The following is a 25,708-nucleotide window of genomic DNA, read 5'->3' on the forward strand; positions in this document are numbered from 1 at the left end:
ATATATGGGACGCTGGAAATCAAACCCAGTCTGTCCTGGGTCGGCCCCATGCAAGGCAAACTCCCTACTGCTGTGTTATCTCTCTGGCCCCCATTATAGATATTTTAAACTTCTCTAAAACCTTCAAACCCTTGGCTGTTCTTTGAGAGAATAGCCCCTGCTCTGAAGAAAGTTAATACTAAGGTAGATAGGATTGATGGTTAATCTTAGGTTGGGTTATGTAGAAGCAGTACTGGAATGAAACTTGACTTCAGAAGAAGGGAAAATTGGAGCTAGATAGAAATACAGGGTGGGGTAAAGTGAGGGAGAGCAGAGAAAAGATGCTTTTACTGATCTAGCTTTCTACTGGTCTATTGGACTATGCTTTATACTGACCCCTTGGAGAACTGAGATCACTTGTGACTTGGCTCTACCTTGAGTCTCATCTTTTTACCCTAGTTTTTTTCTGTTTCTAGTGACTAATTCCAGTTGTAAAATGTCTGTGTAGTTCTGATGTGTATGTGATAATAAAATCCCACTGGCTAAATAAGTTTCAGGGAAGGTAAGTTTTAGGAAGTCAGACTGGTGAAGGAGGCCTAGTCTGGGCCCCAGACCTCACTGCCATCAACTCTGGAGTGCTGGCATTTGAAAAATAGACCCCAGGAAAGGCATGCCTTGATTGAAAGAAATGTATCTTTAGCACAACATGCAATCCTATTAAAGGCTATTGAGGAAGGTAATTTTGTGTCAGCATATGGGAGATGGAAGCTTATAGAACCTTCTAATCAAATCTGTAAAACAGCTATCCCTATAACAGTAAACAGCTATCTTAAAATACTGATTTAGTCCAAATGTCATTTATAGTTTATTTTATTTATTAATTCCTTTACTTAAGAACCAATTACAAAATTACAAGTGCTTGCTTCGGCAGTACATATACTAAAATTAGAATGATACAGAGAAGACAAAATTATAATTACAAAATTGTTCATAAGTCGGTTTTAGTCATAGAATGTACATCTCCCTTCACCAGTGTACATTTGCCACCACCAATGTCCCCTGTTTCCCTCCCATCCCTTTATGCTCCTTTATGTCTTTGAAGGGCAGGCATTTTACTTCTCTCTCTCTCTCTCTTTCTTTTCTTTTGTGACACTGCCAGACTTTTTTTGAAAAACAATATGGATATTAAGAAAAAAAAAAGGAATTGAGTTCCCATATGATCCAGCAATAGCACTCCTAGGGATATAGCCTAGGAACACAAAAACACAATACAAAACTGCCCTCTGCACCCCCAGGTTCATGTTTATAATAGCCAGAATCTGGAAACAACCAGGTGCCACTTACAGCTTAAAAGAGAACATTTTTGTGTACAATGTTCATTAAACATCACAATAGTCTTATAAATTAGACTGCAGCCCTATTGTTATATTTGTTATCTACATTACTAGAAGTTTAAGTAGTTCAGTTACAATCTTTGTATGTGATAAATCAGGACCTAATTCTCAATGTTGAGACCTAAATGCTGCTGTATATACACTGCTTGGAATTAGAAAGTGGTATCTAGTTCACCCCTGGTGACCAACTATAGCAATTTCCCCAAGATTCTTATGGTTTTAAAACCAAAACCCATAGAGATAGTACAGGGTTTAAGGAACATGCCTGGTATTTGCTACACTTTGGTTTGACTGTTGACAATACATAATGCCCCCAAGAATCACCAGGTTTAGTCTCAGAGTTTGCCAAGGATCACTAGGCATGGTACAAGACCTGCTTAGAAGTCTTTGGGAGCTCTCTCTCCACTAAAAATAGCCCCTTCCAAAACAAAAGAGGGGTTGAGGGTACTGGAGAAATAGTAAAGCAGGTAAGGCACTTGCCTTGCACATGGCCAGTCCTTTGACTCCCTTCATTCTAATCAAAATGGCCTGTAGTTACTTTGGCTTTCTTAGAGAAGGAATTGATGGATCTTCCTTAGTGCACTCTACACATAGGTAGAGAGGAAGCCACACCTATCTTCCTTTCACCTAACCATACTTTCACCTCCCCTACCTTTCTATCTCCAGCCCTTGGCTAAGTTTGAGAAATAATGTATGCGCTTGGTAATATTTCATGTTTAAAGTAAACTAATTGATGCCCTGAGTCTGTTAATTGCTTGTTATATAATAAATTGGGGTCACCAGTGCTCTGGGTGTTTTCCTGTGCATTGTATTGCTATGACAGATTCTCAGGTTCTTGGATGAAACTTTATGTTATTTATATATTTGTTCCACTAGATCATGCCACTTTGTTAAAGAATTAAAAATATGTCTTGTTAGCATTGAATGTCATTTCCAAAATCTTACTGTCATTATTGTGTTTCTCCCATCCCCATTTGTCTTTTAGGTTATTCCTGAAGACAGCATGTCCAATTTTACCTTAAGAAAAACCCCTCCAACAGGAAATGGTAATGAAATAAAACTTGCCTTACTCAGAACACTTTAAAATCTTGGAAAAACAACACATATATCTTAATTGTTTTATATAGATATTGAGTACGTAGATGGTAACTATCTAACTTAATTAACATGGTTTAGATAGGTTTAAGAAAAATGTAAGGGGGTGGGGGTGGTGTGGAGGTGAGGGAGAGAGAGAGAGGAAAGGAGGGAGGGAAAGAGAGGGGAGAGATAACAAAAAAGAAAAGAAAAATGTAAGATGGGGCCAGAGAGATGGCACAGTGGTGGGGCATTTGCCTTGCATGTGGCTGATCCAAAAGGGACATGGTAGGGACCCAGCTCGATTCCCAGCATCCCATATGGTCCCCAGTCTGCCAAGGGAGATGTCTGTGTGCAGAGCCAAGAGTAACCCCTGAGCACTGCTGGGTGTTGCCCAGAAACCAATCAATCAATCAATAAATAAATAAATAAAGTTAAAAAAATAAGAAAAATGTAAGGATAAAAACTTTTACTCATGTGATTGAAATTTAGATTTCTTTATTTCATAAGATTATGGGTGAACTCTTGTGATTGTGACTCTCATGAGATCAAATAAATTTATTGTTGAAATCATCAGAATTTATTATTTATTAGTTACTTTAAGAGCAGTTTGTACTTTTGAAAGAATTTTTTTGGCCAACCTTCTAAACCCAGGCTTGGTTTATCTCAAGTTCCTGTTGCCAGACAGGGCCTCACAAGCTATACTGGAAGTTTCAGTTGGCACCTGACAAGTTTTATATGTTATCTTTGATGATGGGGTGTGGGATATGTTCTTTCTTGCCAGCATATCCTCCTCTGAAACAGTACTAACTTGCTAGCTGAGAAAATTAATGCTGTCCAATCAAAGGTGCCTCTCAAGATATCCAGGTTAGCAAATCTACACTCAACTCCTTGCAATCACATCTCTCAAATTTTTATTGTTCTACTGTTAGATATGAAGAGTACCACTCACAGGACCATATCGTCAAGGCAACAGGATTTTCAGGAATTGTGCAAAAGAAGGGCTTTCTTACAGGATAACAGCTGGATAAAGAAGCGTCCTGAGGAAGAAAGGGAAGGAGTAGAGAGAAGGTGAGTGGGTGGTTGAGTTGAGGAAGCCATTCTGCTGGGGAAGCAAATGGCTCTCTGGAAATGGAGCACTTTGTTTAGAAAATGTTTTATGTCATGGCTTAAGTTTTGCTAAGATTTAATTGGTACCAATTTATTATATCACATTTTCAGCAGTGTCACTGAGTCATAGGGAGAAAATGCCTGGTTTCAAAGTTATAACTAAAGGAGACATTTGTGTTTACTTGACAAATTGAAAACAAAGCATGACTTTCCAATTTCAAATTACTACACCACAAATTATATATCCCACAAATGGGAGGGGCCTGATGCATCTTGATCATGTCCATTGGGACAGAAATGTAATAATATGACTTTAAATCTACTAATTTAATAGTAATCTAAAGCTTCCATATGCACCAGTGAGATGGATAAATTTCAATTCATTTTAGTTCCAGCTGGCCATAATCCTTGAGGTACTGAGAGGGTGTTAAAGTAGTGCAATGGAAAACACTGCTAAGACAGTTTTCCAGCTTTGATTATGGATTTTACTAGCTTTATTTTAAAGATCTGAAAACTGTGAACTGTGACCATAAGCAGATAACTATAGTGTTGACAGATTTATAAAAATATATTTGTTGGGGCCAGAAAGATAGTTCAGAGATAACAATTTGGGATTGCTGGCCCAAATTTGAAATCCAAAATGACATATGAATCCCAATCACTTTCAGTAGTGATCCCTGAGCACAGAGTCAGAAGGTCTGAGTACTGCCAGTTATACCCTTCCAAATAGCCATAAGATGCAAGAAACATAAAATACATTTTTCTAGGGCCGGAGAGATGGCATGGAGGTAGGGCATTTGCCTTGCATGCAGAAGGACAGTGGTTTGAATCTCGACATCCCATATGGTCCCCCAAATTGCCAGGAGCAATTTCTTAGTTTAGAGCCAGGAGCAAACCCTAAGCGCTGCCGGGGGTGACCCCAAAACCAAAAAAAAATACATTTTTCAAATGCAAAAATTTACATTTATTTATGTTTAAGTGCAATACTAATGTATGGATATATTACCTCTTGTGTTAAGCTTGACACACCATTTAATAAGTATAAACATGTACAAAGATAAAATGTCAATAAATCTCATAACAATCGCATAAAGTAGGAATATCATTTTGTCTCAGATGAGACAATTAACTGTCATTGATAGAATAGAGATGTTAACATGATCTATTTATTGATCTTTCCAAAACAAATAAACAAACCAAAACAAAAAAAACAACTGGTTCTCAATCAGCAGCAATTTTCCTGGAGAATGTTGGCAACATTGGGAGACCTATATGGTTGTCAAAACCTGAAAATAATGCTGACATTGAGTGGATCAAGGCCAGGGATATTGCTAGATGTTTACAATGCTCTTTTTACAATTTTTGAATAGTTTCCACAGCAAAAAAGTGATCAAATGCATCATCTTACTAGCAGTAAAATTGGCAAATCCTGTGTTCCTGAATACTTACTCTAAATTTATGACTAGCAGTCTATCTATGCTTATTTGAGGAGCCTGCTTAGAACAGTTTATAATTTGTATATTAAATTTGCATATTTAAGGAACACTAGAGATATTTGAAGACCCATATTAACTTTTGAGGTTACTCTTGAGCAACAGTTTCCTTCATGAAGTGTTATTTACTGCTTCTGTCAGAGCTTAATATAGCTCCTATTTTTCCATATTTGTGGCATGTTGTAGTTTAAGTCATAAATTTGGGGTTGCAAATGAATGGGTGCAGATAGAATTGCCTACAGCAAATTATTATTGGTAGGGGTAATGATTTGATGGCAAATATGTCTTCTTAGAAACAAACAAACCAGTGAGGGTCCAGAGCAATATCACAGCATGTAGGATGTTTACCTTGCATGCTGCCAACTCAGGTTCATCCCCAGCATCCCATATGGTCCCCCATACTGCCAAGAGTAATTTCTGAGCATAGAGCCTGGAGTGACCACTGAGTGTCTCTAAATGAGGCTCCCAAAACACACACACACACACACACACACACACACACACACACACAGTTTGGAGAAGTCAACTTGGACAGCATGGCATGAGTGAAGGAGAAATTAACTGGGTTGTTTTTCCAAATCCCACTGACTCAGTTCTGGCATATTGTGTTATCATTCTTTTTTGTGATATGGATGTGTTTGGTGTCAGATACAAGGATTGGATGTCTAAGAGATTTTGATGGGATGTCAAAGTTCTCTTAGGATATATAAGGTTATATATTTTCTGGAATTGTTTTAGTTTCCCTGATCATCTTTCTTTTAAATTCTCTACTACAGCTCTCTTATAGTAGTGTTATAAATGCTTCCAGAGTGTTGAGTAATGTAGTGGAGCAAAACCAGGAGAAATGTGGTATTACAGGTTTGGTGCAACTGACATGAAAAAGAATCAGGTGCTCACTCTGCCTTGGCTTACAGTCAAAAACTCTACTACATGTTTTGACACTTCCTTAAAATTGCTTGTACATTCAGGTCTGCAGTACAAAGTAAGAAAGACATGGCTTGAGATTTTATATAATAAGGTCTAATACCGGGTTGATCAGCAGAAGAAGTAAATTTCTGTTTTTGTTTGTTTGTTTGTTTTGGTTTTTGTTTGTTTTTTGTCTTGTCCTGAGTCTCACAGAAAAGCTCAGGGGTTACTCCTGGCTCCATTCTCAGGCATCATTCCTGATGGTGCTTGGGGGAGTCATTTGGGATGCTAGGAATCAAACCCAGATCTGCTGTGTGTAAGGCATGTGCCCTATCCACTGTACAATTACTCTAACACAAAATAAGTAGATATTTGTAAAAAAATAATATCTAGATCATAGTGTTGTTTTCTAGTTTTGGTTTTAGGAAAGCCACAAAACTCACAATTAATTTGCTCATCTCTGAATTGGATATTAATTATCTTCTTGCTTAACACATTGAATTATTTTAAGAGAAAAACATGACTAGTATTCTCATGGGTCAAAAATTTTCTAAATTGCTTGTGAATTATCAACTTCCTTAACCACAAATATTAATTTCCCTATGTTTTCTCAAGGAAATAAATCGTGCCCATGAAATGAGAATGTACAGGAATGATGGGCTTGTTTAGACAGAAACAAATTTTTTCATGGAAAACAGTTGATTTCTTGCAGAAAATTATTCTTCTAATATATACAAAATAGATGATCATGGGATGGAGAGATAGTATAGCAGTAGGGTGTTTGCCTTGCATGCAGTGAATCCAGGATGAATGGTGGTTCAAATCCCAGCATCTCATGTGGTCTCCTGAGCCTGCAGGAGTAGACCTAAAAGCTGCTGGGTGTGACCCAAAACAAAACAAAACAAAAACACAATAAAAGATAATCAGTTTTTTCTGTATTGTGATAAGATAACAACAACAAACATGGGGAATCCCTGTCATTTCACTGTTGAATCATTGCAAATCTTATAGTATAAATCATTTGTACTACCAAGTTTATTTCTTCTCATCATGCTCTTTTAATTGGTAAATGGTTAAAAAAATACATGATTGAGTTTTATAAATGCCTGAAATAAAATGAATGTACTTTGCTAAAAATTAAGCTTTTCCTGTCTCCCTTGTTTAATGCTTACCAAATTCTGTGGTACTTTTTTCTATGACTTAATATTGTCTTTTCTCTACAGAGATGAAAATTATGGCAGGGTGGTGCTCAACCGGCATAATTCCCATGATGCCTTGGACAGGTGAGTGTTTCAGACAAGTTACATCATTAGCAGAAACACAAAGACAGTAGTTTTGAGAGAAGGTTTGTTCAAGACAGGATAAATATCTGGTGTTAGCCTCAGGCTTTCCCTGATGTTCTGAGCACATGAGGAGAATATATGATAGCATCAAGGGTTTCCATAAGGCAATTGTGGTTTACCAGATTCATGCTTTCAGAGCTCTGGATTGTAGAGGTAGAATTCTCTTTCCCACAATGGAGCTACATAGTCCTTCTATGTGGATGGGGAAAAGAAAAGGGCTTCCACAGGAAACATAGAAAAGGTATCTTGAAAATTTTAGGAAAAAAAAAAAAAGCTCAAAATTACAGAAACAATACCAGGCACAAAATATTTTTTTATGGCACAAAATATTTTTTTAGAAACTCAAGCATGAATGTGAAAGATAACTAGATGATAAAGTAGTAAGTAAACAAAGACAATCTAATAGAAAAGTTCAGATAAAATTAGTAATCACAATGATGTATATAATCTGGAATGATCTAATAGATAATATTATTACTGGAACAGATTCATCCTCACACATATACAAATAACACACCCATCATAAGAAGCTAATTATGTATCAGACACGTTTAATCTGGCCCAGTAGCCTTTATCTGTCACCCAGAGGTATTTAGTCAAAAAATGCAATTTTCTTTTAGGATGTATGCTTTAAAAAGTTAAATAAACACCTTAATTGTGTCTATTTAAGCACTTTCAGTTTTGAATTTCTGTAACTTCTTCATAACTTGTTCTAAGGATCTTACAAGTCCTCAATGCCAGAGTCTCCCATTAGTTTTCTTGGTTCTAATCTTAGTTCATTCAATGACTGCTCTGTGATTTGGTGAAATCTTATTTGTGTCCTCTCATTGGCGTTCATGATTTTGAAGATTACAGTCTTATTCTCAAATGGCTCTCTTTTCTCCAATCATAGCAGTGATCTGAATTTAGCCACTAATGGAAATTGCTAACATTATTTTATTGGCTTTTTCTTGAACTGTTAAATAATAAATGTATGGTCTAAAGAGTAACAGAGAAAACTATGATCCAAATTCTGAATGTGTTTTAGAATAACAGGAGTTTAGTTCTTCAATATCTAATTTTCATTTCAAGCTATGTTGGTTTCTCAGACCTTTCCTATAACACAGAATTTTGACTTAATCATCACATTGAGTTTTATCTTCAGTAATAAAAACTAATAAGCCCAAGAAATTTTCCCTTGTCCTGTAGCTAATATCTCAAAATACGTCCTCATGAAAAGGTAGTGTGGATTTTATTGTCCTTTCACTTCCTCAAATGAATGCCCAGTTTACACTTTCTTGCCCTTTTCTAGCTGTGCCCAGGGTTAGGCTTTGGGTTAAGGTTAGGGTTAGGGCTATATCCCCTTTGGTGTTTACTCACTACTACTTTGAAGTCCCTGCTATGTACTGACTTTTACCAGGTATTAGGAGTACAGAGGACTAGAACACATGACTTTTGACCTTAAGGAGCACTCTCATTCATGGAAAAAGATGGATCCATAAATTAGTATGCTGAAATTTACCACTGAGAATTCTATTGCTGTGGTGGGGTTGAGGGGTGGTCCCAGCATCCTATAGGAATAGAGAAGACAAAGACAACAAGGCTTTGTGAGTAATTTGGAAACAACACCTAGAATCTAATCTTTGGTGTTGGCACTACTATTTTTTGAATATTTTTATTTTTTTCTTCTATTTATTTACTTATTTTTAATATCTTTATTTTAAACACTGTGATTACAAAAATGATTGTAGTTGGGTTTCTTCATGTATTTAAAGGAGAAAGAGGAAAAGTTTTGGAGGTAGGAAAGGAGGAGAGATGGGCACAGGCAAGGAAAGAAGTGCTTTCAGCAGCAGTGGCAATATGTGTAGTGAGTTTCCTGTAAGCGAAGCTGAAATTTAAGTGTGAATATGAACTGCTGGCCAATTAAACATGTTACATAATGTTGCTAGCACAAATGGTACCTGTAGAGATTCTTACTGTGAACCAGACACTGGCCTAAGAACTAAGAACAAAATAAAATCGTTACCTCCAGAGAACTTGCTTCCTAGAGGAAGATAGAGGCTGGAAATAAATTAAATGAACACAACTATGATGTGTCCTATTGTGGTCATTAGAAGAATGAAACCAGCAAATTCAGAAAAGTCTTAAAGTAATGGTCTCCAGGAAGGGACTACTTTCTAGCAGGGGTAGATCGCTCATAGTGCTAATTTGCATTCACACATCATAAAGGGTGGTCATATTATTTCCTTAAGAACTGGGGAATTACAGATATATTTTCCTTTACCTTTCTCTTGCCACAGCTGGATCTTAATCTCTGAAAAATGTTCACATCTGTTTGTTCTCTAAGACCCCACTCAACTCTTCCCAGAAGCCTTCTTTCATTCTAACTAACACCTGGAAATAAATGTTCTCAACTTAGAATTTCCCTATGCTTTGAGAAGCATTCGTGGTTATTACATGTATGACTTCCTAATCATCATCAGAATTTATCTTAAAATAATTACTTAATAAAAAATTTTAGCATCCAGGGGCCAGAACAATAGTGCAGTGGGGAGGCACTTTCCTTGCATGTGGCTGACCTGGATTTGAATCCCAGACATCACTTATGGTCCCCCAAGTCTGCCAGGTATGGTTTCTGAATGCAAAGCCAGGTGTGATCCCTGAGTGTGTGACCCCAGGTGTGGCCTAAAAACAAAAACAGAAAAATTTATAAAAAAATGAAATCTTATGTGTATTTGTTTCATATTTTTCTGAGTTGGGATCTTTGATTTATCCGATTCACATATTGTTTTCACATGTTGTAATGATATGTAAACACAGTATATTGTGATAAAATTCCCTAAACAGCTTGCTTTTTCTGTAATATAAGATTATATAAAGCATTAATGGTTTATATGCCTTATTCATCAGCCTAGTTGTATTATACTAACTGCTCAACGATCATTATTTGTTCTCTTAGGCCTTCTCTAAGCACTTCTATTGTTATCTTACCTTCTTCCCACTCCCTTTTTTTCTTTTCTTTATATCTTTATTTAAGAACAATAATTACAAACATGTTTGTAGTTGGGTTTCAGTTATGTAAATAAAAAAAGAACACCCGCTTCACCAGTGTAACATTTCCACCACCAATGCCCTCCATCTCCCTCCTTCCCCATCCCTTGCCTGCATTATTCTATTGTCTCTGTGTATTATTACAATAATGTTTTTTTTTTACTTTTCTTAAAACCCATAGATGTGAGACTATTCTGTGTCTATCTCTCTCCCTCTGACTTATTTCACTCAGCATAATAGTTTCCATGTCCATCCATGTATAGGAAAGTTCCATGACCTCATCTCTTATGGCTGCATAGTATTCCATTGTGTATATGTACTACAATTTCTTTAGTCACTCATTTATTGTCAGGCATCTTGGTTGTTCCCAGATTCTGTCTATTGTAAATAGTGCTGCAATGAATATAGGTGTGCAGAAGGCATTTTTTGTGTTGTGTTTTTGTGTTCCTAGGGTATATCCCTAATAGTGGTATAGCTGGATCATATGGGGGCTCAATTTCCATTTTTTTTGAGAAATCTCTATATTGTTTTCCATAAAGATTGAACAAGATGTCATTCCCACCAGCAGTGAATGAGAGTTCCTTTCTCCCTACATTCCCGCCAGCACTAATTGTTCTTATTTTTTGTGATGTGTGCCAGTCTTTGTGGCGCGAGATGGTACCTCATTGTTGTTTTGATTTGCATCTCCCTGATAATTAGTGATGTGGAGCATTTTTTTCATGTGCCTCTGGGCTATTTGTATTTCTCCTTTGAGGAATTGTCTGTTCACTTCTCCCTATTTTTGGTGGGGTTAGACCATTTATTTTCTTATTATTTCCCTTCTCAGCTTTTGGCCTTTATCTCAGTTCTACTCTTCCCACTTCCATTCCTTCTTTGTCTCCCACTATTTTCTTTGTATTTCTTTCTAGAATTTTCTATTTTTGTTTTTGTTTTTGGGTCACACCCGGCAGCGCTCAGTGGTTACTCCTGGCTCTAAGCTTAGAAATCGCTCCTGGCAGTCTCAGGGGACCATGTGGGATGCCGGGATTCAAACCACTGACCTTCTGCATGCAAGGCAAATACCTTACCTCCATGCTATCTTTCCGGCCCTAGAATTTTCTATTTTTCTCTTTTTTTTTTGTTTACTCCCATCCTTCAACAAGAAAATTCTCTTCTTTCAACCCTGTCCACGGTGCTGAATTTAAGAGAAAGCAGTTTGTATTTAGCTGTTGTGTTGGCATATGTACTAGTAAAGAGTTTACAAAAGATCCATAGCTTATTATAAGGAATTGTATTTCTAGTATGTAAAAGTCAGCAACATGGACATTATAACATGAATATTAATTACTAGGCATGTGTGTGATATATTTTACATACCCATAGCTCCTATTTGAATATGTTACAATGTCATTGAAATTAATTGAAATCAGGGGCCTGCGAGGTGGCGCTAGAGGTAAGGTGTCTGCCTTGCAAGCGCTAGCCAAGGAAGGACCACGGTTCGATAGGCGTCCCATATGGTCTTCCCAAGCCAGGGGTAATTTCTGAGTGCTTAGCCAGGAGTAACCCCTGAGCATGAAATGGGTGTGGTCCAAAAAACCAAAAAAAAAAAAAAAAAACCAAAAAAAAAGAAAATAATTGAAATCAGAGAAGAATGTATTTATTAACATGGAGAAATTAAATTTTTCAGAATTAATTTAATCTAAAATGAATCTTTGAAAATTTTGAATTTTCCAAGTCTACATTTTCTCTCTAACATGTATTTCTCCTACCTATGAAGAAAAGGCATTTGTCAAGTATATGATAGCTATTCTAAATATTTTGTAATCATTAACTTTTCAAAATATTTTCTTTTTTATGCTATAGGAACAAACATGAGGATGATGAGCCAAAAGCCACAATTAGCCGTTACAGATCTGACGACACTTTGGATAGGTACGGTCCTTTTGAATTATGTAACCAGAATGAAAATATAAATTGTATTTCTTATAAAACATATCATAAAGCATAATATTAGGAATAAGCTTCCTTTGGCGAAGCTCACAAAATCTTGTCTGATTGAATTAGTTTCCTAGAAATGAAAATCTCCAAAGGAATGTCTTCAGGTACAGTGACTGCTCTATTAAAACTGCTTGATTTATGATGGAAAAGAGGGCTAAAGTGAGAGAACTTTGTATGCAGTCAACCATAGGTTGATCCCTTGTACCACATATGCCCTCCAACTACCACTGGGGTTACTTCTGAACACAGAACCAGAAATAGGCCCTGACTATTGCTTTTTGTGGCCCAATTGTCATCACCGCCATAGAGATTCTAGGCTTTTTGTGATTAAAATTTCTTATTCTAATTTTTGCTCTTTCCATTCTTATGATGGAGAAAGAGCAGTGTCTACAAAACTGCTTTATGAAAGAACTCTGAACCATGTACTAGCTTTTATCTGCTCTAGCATAAAGATAGCAGCTCTTTACTATAGAAAGTGAAGTCATTCTTTTAGCACAGGTGTCACCATATAGTTTATAAAAATAGAGTCCATTATGTTGTGCCTGTTGTTAATTTTCTCTTATATAGGAGGAAAGGGCTCCTCTCTGTGGAGAAACCCTTTTTCGTTTGAAGTGCAAACACCACAAATCACCTTTTCATTTTATTTGAGAAGGTAAAATATGTTTATTAAGCAAAGCGAATATTGATATGATACCTAAGGCCATGGATAGCTCAGATAACAAAACAAAAAAGTACAGGTACTGAAGCTAAACCATTGGCCCAATTTTAAGCAGATACACTGAATATGTGTATATCTGTCTGCACCATTCATAGTTCTCCAGTCGTCTGATTTGGAGAAAGACCAGCACTAGTTTCCATAAGGAGTTGGTCCCTCTCTTGAAACTATCAATCTTTTTTTTTTTTTTTTTTGGTTTTTGGGTCACGCCTGGCAGTGCTCAGGGGTTACTCCTGGCTGTCTGCTCAGAAATAGCTCCTGGCAGGCACAGGGGACCATATGGAACACCGGGATTCGAACCAACCACCTTTGGTCCTGGATCGGCTGCTTGCAAGGCAAACACCGCTATGCTATCTCTCCGGGCCCGAAACTATCAATCTTGACAAAAATGACAAATATAGAAGAACATTACAAAATTTTATTACATGGCACTGTGTGGAGAAAGGACTCAAAATTCCTTTGTCTGGACCAGAAAGATAGCATGGAGGTAAGGCGTTTGCCTTGCACACAGAAGCTCGGTGGTTCGAATCCCGGCATCCCATATGGTCCTCTGAGCCTGCCAGGAGAGATTTCTGGGCATAGATCCAGGAGTAACCTCTGTGCGCTGCTGGTGTGACCCAAAAACCAATATATATATATATATATATATATATATATATATATATATATATACACACACACACACATATATGTATATATATGTATATATATGTCCATTTATTCTGGATTTGTTTGCTTACCTAAATGTACCAAATCTAATTTCTAGAAACAAATTTTATAGTGAAATCTCTAAGCTTCAAAAAATTGCAGTCAACAGACTAAACTTTTATAGATTGAATGTCTGAAAGCTTGTGTAAAGCCTTAGAACACTGATAATGGATGGATTAAATCAACCTCACAGACAAACAAGTTGTCATTTCTGCACTGGGTGCAAATTAAAACATAGTGAAAGTGAGCTTTTGTTAATTTTTTCCACTAATTTTTTTAAAATTTTATATTTTAAATTTATTGAATCACCACGAGAATCAGTTACAAAGTTGATTATGACTGAGCTTCAGTAGTACTATGTTCAAGCACCCGTCTGTGGGTGAGCTTTTATAGAAAGTGAAGGTTCATGACATATCTGGAAAGGCTCAGGGGTCACTCCAGACAATGCATTCAGGAATGACTTCTGGATGAACTCGGGACCATCTAGGATGCCTAAAATCGAACCCAGGTCAACTACTTGCAAGATAAATGCCCTACCTCTATCTCTCTTGCTCTATCGGTGAGCTTTTAAACATCATTGGTCCACCTTCCTTCACACCTCAATTTCTTTTTTCTTTCTCTTTCTTCTTTCTTTCTTTCTTTCTTTCTTTCTTTCTTTCTTTCTTTCTTTCTTTCTTTCTTTCTTTCTTTCTTTCTTTCTTTCTTTCTTTCTTTCTTTCTTTCTTTCTTTCTTTCTTTCTTTCTTCTTTCTTTCTTTCTTTCTTTCTTTCTTTCTTTCTTTCTTTCTTTCTTTCTTTCTTTCTTTCTTTCTTTCTTTCTTTCTTTCTTTCTTTCTTTCTTTCTTTCTTTCTTTCTTTCTTTCTTTCTTTCTTTCTTTCTTTCTTTCTTTCTTTCTTTCGTTTTCTTTTCTTTTTTTGTTTTTGTTTTTTTTTGGGGGGCCACACCCGGTGACGCTCAGGGGTTACTCCTGGCTATGTGCTCAGAAGTCGCTCCTGGCTTGGGGGACCATATGGGACACCGGGGGATGGAACCGTGATCCGTCCTAGGCTAGCGCAGGCAAAACAGGAACCTTACCTCTAGCGCCACCGCGCCGGCCCCTCGTTTTCTTTTCTTTCTTTCCTTTTTCTTTCTTTCTCTCTTTCTCTCTCTCTCTTTCTTTCTTTCTTTCTTTCTTTCTTTCTTTCTTTCTTTCTTTCTTTCTTTCTTTCTTTCTTTCTTTCTTTCTTTCTTTCTTTCTTTCTTTCTTTCTTTCTTTCTTTCTTTCTTTCTTTTCTTTCTTTCTTTTCTTTCTTTCTCTCTTTTCTTTTCTTTCTTTCTTTCTTTTTTTTTGATTTCTTTGGGTCATACCTGGCAGTTCTCAGGGGCTACTCCTGGCTTTACGCTCAGAAATCACCCCCAGCAGGCTCAGGGAACCATATGGGATGCTGGGATTCAAACCACTGACCTTCTGCATGCAAGGCAAATGCCTTACCTCCATGCTATCTCTCCGGCCCCCACACCTCAATTTCTAACTAGTTTATCTGAAGTGGCAAGGACTATACCATTGAGCAACATTTCTGGTCTATTTAAAACTTATAAAGTTATATGCTAATGCAAAGCCAAAATCCAGACCCATCAATATAGCCCACAGTCTTTCATTTCATACACTAGAAAATGAGGCCACTTGATGATGTGTTTAGAAGTAGCCTGCTAGTTCATTCCCCATGCAGTCCTGCCTCCTAGCAATAAGCTACATTTCTCTAAGCCTGGATAAAGATAGGAAGGAGAGAAAAAAGAGATTATTAAAGAAAAGTAGTTCTAATTGGTAGGGGTCAGACTTCATAATGCAGCACCAATACCAGGTGTAAAAAAATGTTAAGAGGAAGGCTAACAAATAATATATGATGAGGGCATTGTGCGTTTAAACAATATATTTCTTTTTTTTGTTTTTTTTTTGTTTGTTTGTTTTTTGTTTTTCCGGCCACACCCGTTTGATGCTCAGGGGTTACTCCTGGCTAAGCACTCAGAAATCGCCCCTGGCTTGGGGGGACCATATGGGACGCCAGGGGATCGAACCACGATCGTGATCTTTCCTTGGCTAGCGCTTGCAAGGCAGACAATTTATCTCTAGCGCCACCTCGCCGGCTCCAATATATTTCTTTTTAATATAGTAAAAGTAATTAATAATTCTCCTTAAACTGTACATTTTTTGGTAAAATATCATGCCTCCTGATAAACATTAGCAAATGATAGAACATGTATTATGTAGACATTACTCAAATCCCAGACTGTCTTGACTGATTCGGAAAACCTAAGTTAGGGAGACCTCTAGTGTTCTGTTGAGAAGTATATAAAGTATGTAACTTCCTCTTATCGTGTTTGGTTGGGTATTTCCTGTCTCTAAGACTGTTAAAACAACTAATTTCCTATCTCAAAGTGGTAGAAGTTTAATTTCCAGGAGAGATGCAAAGTTCATCTAGCAAAGGAATAGGAGTCTCATCTGCCTAGTAGTATGGAAGAGCTAGGAAGTGAGGAATAAAAGGGACAGCTTTATGAAGATGGATTTAAATGTAGTATACACTTGACTTTTGGTGTTATACACCTAACATAACTTTATATAATCACTCATAAATTTTTGTCATAATGTAATATCACTTCAGTGTTATTTTAAGAAAAAATAAACTATCTTCTGTATTAAACACACACATTCACACACACACACACACACACACACACACACACACACACACACACACACACACAAAACCCAACAGGGGCTGGAGCAATAGCCCAGCAGATAGGGCATTTGCCTTGTACTCAGCTAACCCAGGTTCGATTCCTGGTATCCCATATGGTCCCCAGAGCCTTCCAGAAGTGATTTTTGAGTGCAGAGCCACGATAATTCCTGAGTGCCATTGGGCATGGGCCCCAAACCAAAAATTCAAAACAGAACAAACAAACAAAAAACAACAGAAAAAGGTAAGCATGTGGCATAATCTTGGAGTGCTGAGTACAATCATACTATGCATAAATGTATAACATTGGATCTAACTAGAAAGACTGTGGAGATTGGACTATTTCCTACTGTTGTGGTCAAAAGTAGTATTTTAGGAGACTCCAATTCTTCAGAGAAAGACATTCAAGATTTAAGATTCAGGATTTTCTGATGTTTTGTTTGTGGCTATTTAGAGTGGTTTACTGCAGAGCAATTTAAATGTAATATCTCGGAGACTTGGTCGCTCAGTCTTTGGTCTGATGATCACCCAGGACATGGATATTTATACAAGCATTTTAAGATTTTTTCCAGTGCCTGCTTGTATGGTTAATTGTATCTTGAGCATAGAAGATTGTAGTATTGCATCCTTCCTTCCTTTTTTGCATTCTACATTTATTGTGGCAATTTATTCCATATAATATTCCATATAAAACAGAAACTGTGTTTGGAGTTGACCCCAAACATATTAATTTAATTTAATTAATTTAACATATTAAAGTAATTTACCCAATATTTTAGTTAAGTATGTTTAAATGACATCTGATACGTGGTTCTTTTTGCTTTGTTTTATTGTTTGGGTCACCCCCATTCATTCTCAGGGCTTACTCAGAATTCACTCTTGGCTGGTTTCAGGGACCATACGTGGTGCTAGGGATTGAACCTGCTCTGCCTTATGTAAGGCCAGCACCCTATACTGACTATTCTATTTATCCATATACCAGAAATGGGGTTAATTTTTACTTATAACAATTGCTTTGTCCCACATGAATTTGTTTTATTTATTCACAGGAATATTTTATAGGAATCCCTGTACCATACAAAGATAGTTGATGGGATGAGTAAATGTTTAGAGGAAGTTTCAGTAGACCATAGTATGGGATCATTGATGGGTCTTGCTAACATTTTATTTCCCTGAGTCTAACTCTGTCATATTCTATTGGTGTGCAAGAGCAAAGGAAACATCGGAAATGGCAACTGAGATCCCACAACTAGCAGGGAGATTTTATATATATAATCTGCTAATTATGTTTACAGATACGAGGGATAGACAAGCTTATATTTCCAGACCTACGCACCTTTGGGAGACCTGAGATCAGAGGAACTGAAACCTCAATAGCCATTAAACTCTGTTAAATATATTAGCCTTATGTAAAATAACTTGACAGGGTAGTGCCTTAGAATGTTTCCACTCTCACCCCAAATCTCGATGATTTAGCACAATAGGTTACTGCCTGCCCTAGGTAGAATCTGTTGGTTTTTCTCCATGAAGTGACTTAAGGACCTGAGTTGCTTTTTCATGTTCCAGTGCTGCCATCTTAAATCTATGGTCTCAAAGTCATTGTGGAAGGGGAGGAAAGGGCATAGAGAATCACATAAGACATTTGACAAATGATTTTGCCTAATATCTCAGTCACATAGTCCCAATTTGACTACAACAAACATGGAGAAATGTTCTCTTCTGTGTGCTCAGAAGGAAATTAAAATGAATCTGGCAAGCAGCAATATTTACCATAAAACATTAAAATTACTTAGTTTTACCACCAATGTCTTTTATTGATGCAGGAAATACTATCATTGACTATATTAGTAGATATATATTATAAAAATTATATAACTTTAACAAAAGTAAAAAATAATGTATTAATTATGTGTTTAATGATCATCAACACTAATTAAAATACATAAACTTAAAAAAAACAACCTGTTTATAAATAAACTTACTGTGATGATCATTTTGCAAAGTGTCTACAAATGAAGAATATTGTTATGCACACCATATTAAGTTAATATTATATTATATGATAAGCCTCAACAGTGCATATTTATAAATGAACAAGAAGCTAAAAAATTCTTATCAATATCAAAATGGCTACATAAATATATTTGTTAGAAGTTTTTTTAGATTATAAATATTTTTAAAATGTGATTCCTGAAATATTTCTTTGTTCTAAGCAAAAGCTACATTGGAAAGTTATTATGTAATGAATGATAGTGAGAGAGAGAGAGATATAGAATGTCTGTCCTGAAGATAGGTAGGGGGTAGGAGAGAAGGGAAATCGGTAACATTGGTGGCAGGAAAGTTGCTCTGGTGAATGGGGTGTACATTCGATGACTGAAACCCAACTACAAACATTTTTGTAACCACATTGTTCAATAAATTGATTATTTTTAAAAATAAAAATAAAGTTATTGTAAAGAAAGAGGACCACAGGGAATTTAATAATCTCAATGTTCATCCAGACTTTTATCTTATTTCTTTATAAAGGATCTCAGACAGAAATGATGCTGTTAAAACATATAAGGCCAATACCTTGGATAACCGACTAACTAATAGGTACCAGTATCTACTAACTTTGGGAAAAGCTTAAGTATGGTATTCTTATAATCATTACTTACTTATGTTTAATCCTACTTGATATCTTTCCATTCATTCTTTTCCTCCCTTTTTTTTATTAAATCAAATATTCTGGGGTAAAATTTTCAACCCAATTATGGTTAGAAATAATAAAGTCTTGATGGTTGACTTAAAAATGTATAAGTTCACTGCTTCCTGAGCATTCTCATGACCACATTTATGTTTCTGTTTACGTTATCTTGATGATGAGATTATGCAAAAAATGCAAAAAAAGATTATGAAATGGATACAATTTTTGCATTATTAGTAAAACAAAATTGAATGAACTTAACAAAAACATTCCGTGCATATGATACCGAATTTTCTGATGAAAATATATTCAAATTTAAGACAGAATAAAAACAAGGTCATATGAGAAATAAAAAATTCTTGGGAGTTACAGTGATGACTCAAAAAGCCAAAGTATATGATTTGCCTGTGCTTGTGGGAGTTTAAGGTTACCCCTGGCACTGCATGCTTTCCTGAGCACCATGAAAGTGGTCCTAGAACAAAACAAAACAACAAGTAAATTCTTGCAACAGTGATATTTAGATTTCATATCCCTGATTGGAATTTGAATCGCAAAGTTTTAGTGGGTATATTCATCTTCCTTATAGGATGGTTATAACAAGTGGGTCTAACAAACTTTGTAATAATTTGATCTAGTAAATATTTTGCAATGATATAGTCTAACATAAAGAAGGTCATAAAGGCACTGTATCAAGTTTATACAAGTTCCTTCTTTTCCCCCCTCTTTTAAATAACCTCTAACATAATAATTTTAAATTCATAGAGCAATTGCAAATAGAAGAAAGTATTCATTTGTGTTGCTGTTTAAACTTTTTATTTTTTTCTTAACAGAAGCTTGTCTACATTTAGATCACCAGAAACAACAAAAACGTATGTACATTTTTTTTACTGATGTAGTATTCTTTTATTCTTTGATTAGTCTTTATTTACAGTTTCCTCATGTATACTTTGAAATAATGCATAACTATACAGACCATGAACAATTTCAAAGCATGTTTGAAAGACTAGTGGTACTGCCATTACTTTTATATGTGTTTGACAAAGCAACATCCAGTGAAGTAAAACCCTTCCTTTTGGTGGCAATGGAACAGTATGATACTTGACTGCCAGACGCCCACTTTTAGAAAAAGCCAAACCACTGGGATATAAAACACCACACAGTATGTACTTTTTTTAACAGTAGTTATATTTAAGGTTAAAGAGAATTTCTTTGTATGTGTTCAATAATGCCTCGGATTGGCTATACTGCCATCTGGCGGACATTTTGTAGTAGTACAGCTATCAGTCAAACCAAATAGTACAATCCGCTAGTTTGTAAAAATTATGAAGGGTGACTATCAGACTTCAACAGAAAATGATTGCCAACCTCTGCTATAACCGAGCACTGAATGAAAAATAATTCATTTTATAAAAACAATCTATATTCTTTTGTCTCTCCCCCACGAAATAATTTTATTTTTCCCTATTCCTATGGCAAATTGTCTCATCTCTCCTACATTTCACTTATCTCCCAAAACACCTAGCACCTAGCTTATAAAATGATGCGATTTGGAGCTGGAGTGCTAGCACAGCCATAGGGCATTTTCTTTGCATGCGGATGATCCAGGATGGACCAGGGTTTGATCCCCGGCATTTCATATGGTCCCCCAAGTCTGTCAGGAGCAACTTCTGAGAGTAAATCCAGGAGTAACCCGTGAGTGCTGCCGGGTGTGACCCATAAACCAAAATAAATAAATAAATGTGAATTTATAATATCTCCCAAAGCTAATATTTAATACAGAAAAAACTGCCTTATAATTCTATTGTTTGTTACATATCACATATCTATCTATATATCTATATCACATATCTACATTACTTCATGGCACGCCAGGTTTAATTATTGATTAATTTGCACTTAAAATACACCTTCTATTGCTTAATACTTTTGGTTTTAGGTTCCAGAGATTTAGCTAGTAGGTAGATGCCTTCCTTGAAAGTTAAGGGCCATGGGTTCAATCCCTGTCACTACCCCAGGTACTCTGCAATTATCAGTGTCTTCTTAGAATCTGTGGCACTACTATAAAGTGTGTGGTCTCTGATACACTGCATCCAAGTGTGTGTGAAGACCACAACTGTAGTTTGTACATGCGTGTAATGATTGATTTTCTCTGCCCCCATACTCAGTTATAACAGCAATAGCAAAGGGGAGGGAGAAATAAAAAAAAATTTAAATGGGGAATAATACTTTAGTTGTAATTATTTAGGTAAAAGTTTGGTCATTTATAAAATAGGTAAACTAAGGAAGAAATGCCTTTTGTTCTGTCTTTTCAAACATTTTGCAGTGAATAGAGAGAACTTGCAAGAAGATGAGTTGATCATAAGGTGGGCTGGAAAGATTGACAAACACCCAGAAATGTGATATTTTTATTGTTGTGATCAAACAGGCAACCTACAGTTTCCTTCAGTGCAGTCACCACTACAATCCCAGCTTCTACCTCTGCAACAACTCCAGTAAAGAAAAAGAGGTAGGAGTGGCTCACTGTTTTGTTTTGTTTTTTTTTTTTCTTTTTTTTTTTTTATCGTAGGGACCCAGCACCTCCTGGATTTAGCTGTTCTTGAACTTCACTTCTCCCCTGTCTCCAGTTTTCTTTCCAAATCTATGATCTTTGCTCAAAAGTTCCCAGACTTATCTGCCCTTTACAGAAAAAAAAATCACTTAGCATTTCCCAGGAAACCTACCTTCTTTAGATAAATAAGAAATTAGAAGCATCTCCAGATTGAAAGTGTCATGTTGCATCTTAGATCATTCATTCCAGCAATACCACATCACACCCCAGCTATATCTTTTTCATTTGGGAAACTCTGGCCTAGGTAATACTTTCCATGATGGAACTCTGATAAGAAAGCTACCTGTGGTAGCACTTTTGACATAGTCTTTTTTTTTTGGCCACACCCGTTTGATGCTCAGGGGTTACTCCTGGCTAAGCGCTCAGAAATTGCCCCTGGCTTGGAGGGACCATATGGGACGCCGGGGGATCGAACCGTGGTCCTTCCTTGGCTAGCGCTTGCAAGGCAGACACCTTGCCTCTAACGCCACCTCGCTGGCCCCCGACATAGTCTTACTAAAGGAATGTGTTACTTTCCAACAGTGCCTGCAGCTACAGACAGTACTTGCAATGTTCCTGAAGCCAGCCTGCATCCCAGCCACCTTCCTTACACTGTAGATTAATCTGACCCTTTTTCCATATAGTCAGGACCCAAATGGTGACTTTATTCATTGTCTGTGTGACTCTAAGTTTCATTTGCCTAGTAGGTCTAGGAGAGGAACTAGACTTGTGGAGGCAGAAAATTCTTCATGAGGTAGAATGTGATGGCAGAAGCAAATTTTGTATGCTGAAGGAAATACAAGGAGATACAAGAAAAAAAAAGGCATTGATAAAGCTTAGGGCCTTTTGAACTTCTTCATTTTCTTGTCTCTAGGATCCTGGAGTAGAGTAGAGGGTAGACACCCAATGTTTATAGATGGGCCAATTGACTGCCATAGAGCTGCTGCCTTTCTCCTGGAGAGAAATGCATGTTTCTGCCAGAGTTGGAATTGTGGTTGTAGTTAAGAAAATGTGGGGCTGGAGTGGTGGCACAAGTGGTAGGGCATCTGCCTTGCACATGTTAATCTAGGACGAACCATGGTTTGGTCCCCTGGTGTCCCATATGGTCCCCCAAGCCAGGAGCGATTTCTGAGCACATAGCTAGAAGTAACTTCTGAGCATCACATGGTGTGGCCCAAAAACCAAAAAAAAAAAAAAATGTGATCATCTTTCCCTTGGTCCCCAAGTTTAGGATTCTTTTCTACCCTCACTCATTGTCTTTTAGAAATAGACTTTTCAGTTTGGGAAATCTAAGATCAGTTTGTTCAGTCTCATATAGATTAAGCATCACTTAGGACCATTGAAGCCAGCTCTAAGAGTTATATTTGCAATGTGGTCATGGGCAGCAACTTACAGGGTGTTACAAACTGTTTTAATTTACAGTCCACTGGTATCCCAAAGAATAAACCTGCTTTAGGAAATTTAAGCCAGTTCTTTTGTCCTCCTTATCCCAGTCTTTTTTTTTTTGTCACTCTTCTTTGCATATCTTCATAGTAAGCTTTAATAGTAAGATCTCTGTAATAACTTAGCTATCTAAGAACTTAGTTATTTATATAAATTAAAATGATTCTCTGGTAATGTGAAGACTTCTTTCATTCTACTTATTTATATTTATCTACACATGTACATTTATATAAGATAAATAGTGCTGTGATACTTATGAATAATTTTGTATTCATATTTATCAGTTTCCTGTCTTATTGTTCTTAGATTAGATTTTGAGGAGAGAGTAAGATTGTTACTTTCGTTATAAAATATTTTAGATATGTGAAGATGTAAGGAGAGAAAAGGAGGTTACAGTGATGATAAACATCCCATGAACCTACTATGAAGACTTAATAAATGATATTATTTTCTGAATTATTTTGGGATTTCCTCCAGATTTTTAAAAAATTCACATTTTTTAGTGTCAGAGGAAGTGGAGTTTGCAAGTTTACTTTGGAAATTAAATAGTCTGAAATATAGGACAGACACTCCCTATTGCATGTGTGAAATCATTTTCATTTTATTTTCAAAGCCATGTAAAGAAGTCATTGCTTTGCCTTTTTAACCATCAAATTAATTTCCACTTCAAATTATTGACAGATGTACAGGTGGAATCAGGCCTTTGAATACCACATATATAACTAATGTCATTTCTTAACAGACAGTCCTGGTTTCCACCGCCCCCTCCAGGTTATCATGCTGCCCCCAGCCCAGGAACAAGCAGAAGGTAAGGGAAATGGTGATTGCTGTACAATGTGATGGAAGAATGTGTCAGATATTGACAACGTATAATTGTAGAATAATTTGGAGGCAATTTTGTGAACTCTGAGTGCTAAATAAGACAGTGCCCAATGGGAATGATGTCATCTCTGTGCATGTCCCTGGTAGGAAATCAGATTCTTTGTGAGGAGTCAGTAGGTAGCTGTATCCATTGTATCCATTGACAAAGAACACACACACACACACACACACACACACACACACACACACACACACACACGACAGACTGAGTAGCTTAACAGAAATTTGTTATCTAACAGTTCCAGAAGCTAGAAATCCAAGATCAAGATGTCAGCAGCATCAGCTCTGTCTGAGGACTGTGTGATCTGTCTCACACTCTGCCCTAGCTTCTGATTGTTTCCAGGCATTATTTGGCATTTCCTAATTTGTTTTGGATGAATAGCACCCCAAGTCTCTTCTTCCCTCACATAGCATTCTTCCTGCGTGTTTGTCTTTGTGCAGATTTGCTCTTTTAGCCCTTTGGTTAAGGGACCTTTTTATACTTCTTTTTGATATTATTCCAACAAATTAACTCTGTAATGACTCTTTCCAAAATAAGATCTCATTCTAAAGTTCACTCTGGATAGGAGGCACACCAGGAAGGGATCCAATGTGGGTTCCTAGTTCAGTTTCTTCCAGGATGGGGTAGACCTAGATGCCTAGATGGGTATATATGTGGTGGAAGATACCTTGCAAACTTTAGTAGATGGATGTTTGATCCTTTTTTCCCCTTGAAAATAAGAGTAACTAAAATCATAGGACATAGGGAGGAAACCTTGTCCTACAATTTCTGTTAAAGGACAACACCAATTTCAATGTTAAAATATTTAATAAGAGATGTCTGTGTGCTAGATATTGTTCAAGGGATTTGTGATAAATTAGTAACTGAAACACAGATACTGCACACTAACCTTCAAAGAGACAGATATGAGTGTGGAATTGTCTAAGTCATCTCTAATATCTGAAGAAGAGTGGAATGACTTTGCTTTTGCTTTAGGAACTTCACCATTTTTTTCCTATCATGAATTCTTAGACTATCTACACCAAATATGTCCATGCGAAATACTGAGACCTGTTTTCCCAAATCATCAATTAAAATGGAGAGTATTATGAAATTGTGTGCTTGTTTAACAGCAGATTGTTTTACTTTCTAATGCCATATCTGCTGTGTAGACTTTAATGTATCTTTATTTGAAGATGATGAGAGCATGTGAAAATACTCTATTTAATATATTATAACAGGTGAGCTCTATAAAAACATAAATAAAATTTAGATGAGCAAGAGACAAAGTATCTAATTGTTTTTTTCCATCCCTGTTGCATTTATATAAACATATGTTTACTATATTTCTTAGTGCATATGAAATGATTAGATATATTAAACTATCACAGCTTGGAATTATACCATTTTGTTAGGTTACTTTTGACATTTGGCATTTAGTTCACATGTGAAAATGCTTTCTCTTTTAGCCTTCTCCCAATCATGCAAATTGTCAAGTGTGGATTATATTTCTAGTTTAAAACCTTCTTTTCCACAAGCTGCTATTGAATATTTCTTATGGGTGACATCTTTCAGAGAGCTAAGTGTGGGAAGATAAGGTTTTGTTAGTTATTATTGTTCCCAGGCATTGTAAGATTTGTTCAATTATATCCTGTTGGACAATACTAGGTAGATAGAAATATTTATT

General features: G+C 36.4%; 1 protein-coding gene across 1 annotated transcript in view; it reads left to right on the forward strand.

The window, feature by feature from the left end:
- The first annotated feature begins 2,376 nt into the window (after positions 1-2,376).
- The window catches only part of SCEL (sciellin), a 120,638-nt gene continuing 97,306 nt past the window's right edge, over positions 2,377-25,708 (forward strand). Inside the window, 8 exon segments of the mRNA XM_049778506.1 lie at positions 2,377-2,419; positions 3,380-3,518; positions 7,180-7,239; positions 12,172-12,240; positions 18,970-19,038; positions 19,960-19,998; positions 21,555-21,635; positions 23,902-23,967. Coding sequence (XP_049634463.1) covers positions 2,377-2,419; positions 3,380-3,518; positions 7,180-7,239; positions 12,172-12,240; positions 18,970-19,038; positions 19,960-19,998; positions 21,555-21,635; positions 23,902-23,967 — 566 coding nt within the window.

This window comes from Suncus etruscus, chromosome 8, assembly GCF_024139225.1.
Source record: "Suncus etruscus isolate mSunEtr1 chromosome 8, mSunEtr1.pri.cur, whole genome shotgun sequence".
In the NCBI taxonomy this organism is placed as follows: domain Eukaryota; kingdom Metazoa; phylum Chordata; class Mammalia; order Eulipotyphla; family Soricidae; genus Suncus; species Suncus etruscus.